The sequence below is a fragment of the Charadrius vociferus genome, unplaced genomic scaffold, assembly GCF_000708025.1.
Source record: "Charadrius vociferus isolate BGI_N301 unplaced genomic scaffold, ASM70802v2 scaffold7, whole genome shotgun sequence".
In the NCBI taxonomy this organism is placed as follows: domain Eukaryota; kingdom Metazoa; phylum Chordata; class Aves; order Charadriiformes; family Charadriidae; genus Charadrius; species Charadrius vociferus.
The window spans coordinates 4,335,463-4,343,230 of NW_009649308.1; the positions used below are offsets into that span (position 1 = coordinate 4,335,463).

A 7,768-nucleotide genomic window follows, 5' to 3' on the forward strand; every position below is an offset into this window, starting at 1 on the left:
CAGCAGGAAGAAATAAAGCTGCAGTTCAAAATGTCTCCATTCACTTCTTTTCACGCCTCTAGAATGAGTTAATCTATTTCCACTTTAAAAATACAGAAGAGAAAAAAAAAAGAGAAAAAAAAAACCAAACATGCTCTACAAGTTGAGCATTATGAGGCACCTGCAAACTGTTCTGCAGTGTTGCCTGAAGAAGAAAAGGAAGCAAGTCATAGGTGGCTGGGAGAGTAAAATTTATGCCTGAAAATACTTCTTTGCCATGGCAGAGAGATGGTGTTGAAATTTGCTGTGGGGTCCTTTGATAATTAGGTACAACTGACAACTCTGCAGGCAGGCTTAAAGACTCTAATCTTTTCTTTAATGGCCCTGGTTCAATTTACATGACATTTTTATTACCACTGTGAAAAACCCACCTGGCAAGCAAAGTCTCTTTCTGCTTTCCCCCCTATGCGTGTCTAACATTTGGGATCTTAATTCAAGGGAAGGCAAGGAGGCAGGTTAGAGATGAGGTCATTGCCTCCAAGTCCTTCAATGCTGATTAGTTACCTTTTATTATGTGGCTTTGTAACAAGGTCTAATAAGCAATGAGAACCCCAGAGCTACACGTGTATTACTCATGGTGAAGTCTGCTTACCAAAAAAACAGTTCTGTGGGTTTGATTTTAACAGTCACGTGCTCAAGTCACATGCATCCTTATTTCAGTGCTTTCACAAAAGCACACTAATTGACCAGTAACTACGCTAGAGGATGCAAACAAGGGATGGATGTTTTGTACTCCCACACTCCATCAATCTGCAAACCTGAATTCTCATCATATACAGCAAATCCTGCGACACAATGAATGGGTATAGTCCAGGGTAGGGACAGCACCAAAAATTCAGAGTGCTACTAAATTTGTGAACTAATTTAAGATAGGGGCTGCAGAGTTAAAATGTTAGATATTTGCCACAGGAACAACCCATGGAGTATCTTGGTCTGGTTGTAACAGTTCCCAGTGACTTGTAGTTTCTCAACCTTAACAGAAACGTGCTGATAATACCATATAGAAGCAAACTGATGGAAAAAGCATCGAGCCAGCAAGTTCACCATGGCTCATCAAATTTGAAACATACATGACATTTTTTGAAATATATCATAAATATGACTGGGTGGAAGATGTGGGCTGGCTCAGGGCACTGCAGAACAGTTAGTGCTGCTTAGTTTCCCTGAAGCAGCATACCTGTAATGGGACACATAAACAAGAGCTGTTACTGTGAAAAAATCATTTGCAAAAAGTCACTACTGCAGTTGCCATAGCTACTTCGAAATGAAAAAAAGGGACGGACCGTGGCACTGCTGGTAATGGTGCAGTAGGTTTTGGTAAATGCTATGTTTTTAATGCTGGCTGTGATGCACAGGAGATCAGGTACGCGATAAGTAGCTTTGTTGAAGAGAAGATGCACAGAATATGGATGGGTCTGTAAACTGAGTCAAAGCATTTTAACGGAGTGAGAAAAGGGAGCTGTCACAAAATTAATTTGAAACATGAATGTGTAATGAGATGGCACAATGAGGGACAAATACAGCTTTTTCAAACTCAATTTCACTAACAAATGCACATAAAGGAAAAGTTTTGAACTGTGCTAGAGCTGGAGAGCTCTTTAAATACAAACATCAAACTGTCCTGATGCAGAGGAAGAACATGACAAAAATCACTCTGTTCATATATATACACCAGAGAGGACACAATGTCATTAAATGCTGAATACTTGCAATGGCAGAAGTTTCCAATAATTGTATTTTGTGGTCAGAAGTCCAAAAGAGGATAGTACACTTAAAACCACTCTATCAATATATGATAAATTCCATCTGTATGCAATTAAAGTGCAATGTTAGGTCAGTTATTTTAGTATATCTAATAACTAGTGGTTAAATAGCTGAACTTCAAATTATTGATCAAGTAATAAAGCAAAGGAAACTCTCTCTCTGCCTGCTCTTCAAAATCATTTTTACAAGGAACAAAAACCTCGGAAATGAGACCAAAAAAATGTGCAATGGAAGGTGCAAAGACCTTGTCTTTCTTTATATCATTGTGTCTACAGGAGCTGGGACGACCTTGTCCGTAGTACAACCATAGCTCAGTCTTTGCTCAAAGAGCCATTAATGAGGTAATTATTAAGTAGGAAGACAAGAAGATGCTGTTAGGTGCAAATTCCAAGGAAATTCATGGGAATACAAGTTTTTGTTTTCTTTACAACTGGTACAGCAAATGATAACCAGCACCTGGGACAAGCCAAACAGAAGTTGGATATCGGACATCCTCACACAGTGACTTCCTTCTCTCCCTTAAGTGTTAGGCATGGAGGAACAAATGCTTCGAAAGCCCTGGTTAAGACATGCTGAGAGCTATATCACAAGAAGACAAAACATTCAGTAGAAGAAAAAAAGTATGGTGACTTTGACAGGAGACCATTCGTCTTTAAGATTAACACTGATGCTGAAACAAATGTCATCTTGCCAAGGACTGCCACAAGGGGCAGCTGCAGCGGACAGCATCATTTCCACGCAGGGCTAAAATCAACCCCCAGAACACTCAGACGCTTCAGCTACCATCAGGGGAATTTGATAACAGATTTTCAGGCACACAGATAGCTACTATGTCTTTAGAGTTTATTCGCTAGACGGGAGAGGGAGCAACTCACACTGCTCTGGTTCCAAGTCATTCATCACTCTTTAGACAGAAAACTATTTCCACTTCCAATTAAAAACCTGTTTAAAAAACACTCAGCAGGCTTTTGGGTTTTATTATGTTTTTAATAGTAAATACTCCAAAAGGTACCTCACTTCGCCTTCTCTAATGTGACCTTCTAATTCTTCTATGAATTTTTCTCCTTTCATCCAGTAGATCATGGGACCCGATTCTCCGCTGAATCCAAAGAAAGCTTTGCAAGGCACAGTCAGTGGGTTTCCTGAGGACAAGAAGAAAAGAGAGAGTTAGACTCTTCTTCATGGCTACTAGTGAGAGAATGATTATGAGAAATCAGATAAACCTCAGATAAACCTCCCTGTTTAGAATTGGAGAAAAAGAAGGAAAAAAAAAAGAAGGAATAACTATAAACTGTAGGAAAAAGGGTGATGTTGATTTGCATCTACAGGAAATAGCTGTGAAATGAAACTCTGAGGTTAACCATCATTTCATTTTTCCCAGAAAGACACTACAGGAACAATGAGAAGGTATAGAAATGGTGGCAACAAAGGTGATGTCAGATTGGTTGTTAAAAAGAAAGAGATGACTTCTTTCTCAGACTCCTAGGACCTCTACCAGGACGGGGGAGTGTGCCCTAAGAGGCAAGTAAAACACTGAACTCGCTTACTGCTGCCTATCCACCCATAAAAAGGACACAGTAATAATTTCTTCCTCACTTAGATAGAAATCAAATGTTAATGAAGTCTTAGTAAGCTGTTCAGAGAGCTTTTAAAGATCCCCAAGTAATACACGATGCCAGTGAGCACCACCAACACTCATGTTACTGTCAACAGGCTTTTGGCAAAGGACCAAACTTCAAAGCATTACTCAAGCAAGAGAGTAAAGAACTCTCCCTTTCAGCTCTGCAAAAATACTTCCAAAAGAAAGAAAATAAAACTTGGAAACTAATCAGACTTCTTTTCTCTCCAAGAATTCAGCATTTATATGGGTTTTTGTTTGGCTACAGCTTTAGCTGTACTAGCTAGTCCAGGACTGTGCTTACACTGCCAGGACAGATGGTTGTCTGCCTGCAGAAGACAAAAAAAAAAAAAAAACAACAAAAAGAACCCCAAACAAGCCAGGAAATCCAGGAGAGCTGCTGATCCCTCTTGTCTTTGCCTATTTTACCCAGCATAGGTGGTCCAGGTTACAAAGCAGCTGTAGAGTCACCAACTTGCATGGCAGTACAGACCTCATTTAATGTCAATGGAGACTTCTGCTGAATCTTCCAGGACTTGGATCAAGCATGGAAAGTCCAAATAATGCATTTTACTATATTTGGAATAAATGTTTTATTTTGCCAGCCATTCCCCGTGCCAGCAGGAGATTCTTTTGAGGCTGAAATAGAACAGGCCTACACTTTTCAAAGTAGTCATTTGGAGTACATCACTTGGTGAGCATAGGCTAATGCTTTCACGATTGACTTACTGTGCCTTAATCAGTTCCTTCTTGTCTGCTCAGCAGTGATAACTCGCTGTGTGCATACTCAGAGCATATCAGTGCTGTGTTAAAGTATCTTTGCCTAAACGCCCACAGAGCCATCCTAAGTCAACTACTTGCACTCGTCTATCCATTATTTCAGTGCCCAATTTAAGACATGTCAAAAGAGTGTGATTAGTCAGGAAGTGCAGCACTCCCAGACACTGAAAATCAGCCACCTTTAAATTGTTTCCAAGTCAAGATCCAAAATTACAAGTCCTTTTGAAACACTAGGATACAGCAAGAAAAGGTTTAAAGACTACACTTCAATCTCTGGTTCTCAAATAGTAAAAGACAAAAATGGAAAGTGTTTCTTCTGAAAATGTTTTACAAAATCTTTCATTATCTCCATATTCACCATGAACTGTGGTACCACAGCTGGCCACTGAACACATGCTGTTGCTGACAGATTACATACTACCAGCTCAAACATCCAAAATATAAGAAGGGGCGGATATTCAGTTATCTGTAGATCCCACAACATTGACCACCATCATAAGAAAGTTCCAAACTTCATTAACTAATGAAGAGTCAGAAACACTTCTAGGCAGACATTTAATTCTGCTACAAGACAATATCGGAGAAGCCTGTTTCCTTCTGCTCCCAGCTGGTTCACCCAGCCCTGCGAGGTGCTGCATGCCCTCCACGGGTGGAGGGGAGACTTGGAGCCTCTGGCTGCATCCATCTCACGTTCTCCGACCATGCTGAATGCCAGGTGTGACGTCTTTTGTGCCACTTGCCTCAGAGTCATGATACACATCTATTTAAATAGCACTTAGTGATTTCCTAGCATGTGGCTGCTCAGTCCGTGTTTGATTTTAATGGAAAAAGACAATTGTAGCAATGTGAAAAAGAAAAGGGCTAGACATGGCCTATCAGCATTGACAGTATATGCCCTTTTCCTGCACACCATGCTGGGCATTAAGTGTTACCCACAAAATACGTTACAGGGTGTGCTTTTCCTCAAACCATCCGATTTTTACTTAAAAAACAAACCCTGAAGAAATGAAAATATTCCAAGGTGAGTCTAAGATTTCTATACATGCAGAGTAAATATCCTGAGGTAATACGTCTGGTCTGAAGAAATAAGAAATTTTCTATACAAATAGGAAAACCTAAAAAAACCTAGCTGTTGGTACACAGCTTCTGCAATAAACAAACCCAACATCAGTAGCCTTTGCTGTGAAAGCCTGCATGCTCTGAACATGCCCAGGCAGATCTATTTGCCACCAGGGAAAACCAGCAGAATAAATTAATACTGTCAACAGTGAACTTTAGAGCGAATTAGTATTTTCAGCTGAAAGTCTGGGACTGGCCACACCTGAAAAAAACCATAGTCCATCTCATCTGCAAAACCATCACTGATCAGAGGGAGATATAAGCAACTGTTTCTCATGGAACAATTAATTTTTATCTCAGTAGCAGAACGATGCATGTCTGTGTTGAGCTGATCTGTCCTGGGGTAGAAAGAACTTGGGGCTTAATGACACTTCAAGGTCCCATTCAAACCCAAACTCTCATATGCTGTTCTTCTACTCCTCAAGCTGGTAAGGACATCTCACTCTGCTGTAGATCTCTAAAGCAGCGTCTGTTTTATAACCGTCCTCCTTTGTGACTCTGGAAGCAGGACAAAGTCAGAAAAGGTAACATTGGCTCTCCCTTGCAGAAACACTTTACCTCCTCAAATAAGCCTTCATAAGGAAAGGAAGGGAGGTTTCCCCTCTCCTGCTACATGAAGACACAGCTGGCCACAGCAGCAACCTGTTACTACTGGTTTTCAGGGAACTCCAACCAGTTCCCATACAGAAAAGAACACGGCATGTCTCATTTTCCCCCAGGTACAGAGATGTTAAAACTGCAGCTGAATCCCCTGGTTCCTAAATGTACCCTTGAATATGGGGAGAAACAGGCGCTGAGAATGGAAAGTGCCCTTTGCAGGCCCTGATTCTGGGGCTGGCTTCGAGCCACCTGGTATCACACTGAGTCAGTTCCATGCAGAAGGAACTAACAGGCAGTTTATAACTCCAACAACTCATCTTGTGTAAGGTCCAAACTTTTGCATATCATTACTGGTATTCTGCATGACACCAAGTAGTTCCACTAATAACTGTTCTTATTTAGAAAAATTCTCCTTGCATAATTTAATTAACAACATCAAAGTTCCTACCATGAATGGTATCCTAAAAGTTTTCCATTTATAAATGGTTTCTGTTAAAATCAGATAGACATTTCAGCTGCAATTTTAATTAATTGAATAATTTGCTGAGAAACAGAGAAAATGATTAGTGAGATTTCTAATGAATCAACACTCAAGAGAATGTTTTAAGAAACAAGGGAAGAAATTAGAAAAGTCTGCTTGCAGACATCACTGATTCTCCTGCTTTGCTGGGGTCACCTTGTTACAGTAAAGCCTCAGGTTCCAGCAGAAGTCTCTGCTTTAGCTTTTTTCCCGACTCTGTCAATCAGGCAGCCTTGTTGCAAACTCCCAGCTGATAAGACACAACCGCTGGCAATAGGAATTACTCTTATTGCTAAATCTTACCGTACATTTTTCACCTGACCATTTTCACAATAAATCTGCGTGAACTCTACCACACATTTTAGCTTTTTTTTTTCCTGAAAATCAGAATTCCACAGAAATGCAATTATTTAAGCAAAATAGCTGCCTGATGGTGGTAGGAGTACTGGCTAAGGATGGAAAAAGGGTGTGCGAAACAGTTTAGCCAGGCACGATTCTGAATGTGATTATTGTGGGTCCAACATGCTTTGAAAGAGAATGACAAATCCTGCAGCACAGTCTCTCTTGAATGAGATATGCTCCAAGCACGAAGTAAATGAAGACTAAAATACTTAAAAGTCATTCAGTCTTTTAAAAAACAGTATGGAAGACAAAAGCTGTTCACGGATCATGGGTCTGGCTTATGTTACAGCATTTTTTTCAGCGATTTTTTTAAAAAATACATATTTTTCACTTGTTTTGCACAAGTATGTATGTGTTGTGGCTTATTTGCCAACATCCATTCAAGGGTGCAACTTCACATTCTCTGATGCCCACATTCTGCTGGTGCTCTGTTCTTCCACCAAATCAGACTTTCACTCCTGGAGCAAATCATCCCAGACAACCCCATCAAACAGCCAAAGTCATCTGTGAATCCTTAGGTGCTTTCTCCCTATGGCTTGAAAGATTAGTGTTTTTCACATTTTTGTGTCACGTACAACACCACTGTCAACAAGCCTGAACTGAATGAGATGATCTTTCCAAGCTTGTGGCAGAAATGACTGAAAGTGCCAGAGCAAGACCTCCTTTTTTTTTTTTTTTTTTTTTTTTTTTAACAAGCAAGGTGAAAAGTCAATCCTGCACACTTTGCTAGCTGGATTTACATCTTCAGCTCCACCTGAGTGCTAATACCACTGCTTTTATCTCTTTCTGGGCTGGATGCTGTATACAAATAGAAGGGAAGACAAGTGCACTACTGCCACTGAAAAAATCACTCCAGCACTCCAAGTCTCTCTTATCGATGCATATGCATCACGTAGCTCCTCTCTGATAATGGTGCCTGTGTCTCT

The 7,768-nt window shown here is 40.3% G+C and overlaps 1 protein-coding gene across 1 annotated transcript in view; it reads right to left on the reverse strand.

The window, feature by feature from the left end:
• The window catches only part of IL1RAPL2 (interleukin 1 receptor accessory protein-like 2), a 373,263-nt gene that overhangs the window by 23,757 nt on the left and 341,738 nt on the right, over positions 1-7,768 (reverse strand). Inside the window, exon 6 of the mRNA XM_009889269.1 lies at positions 2,816-2,945. Coding sequence (XP_009887571.1) covers positions 2,816-2,945 — 130 coding nt within the window. The remainder of the gene's footprint in view (positions 1-2,815; positions 2,946-7,768) is intronic.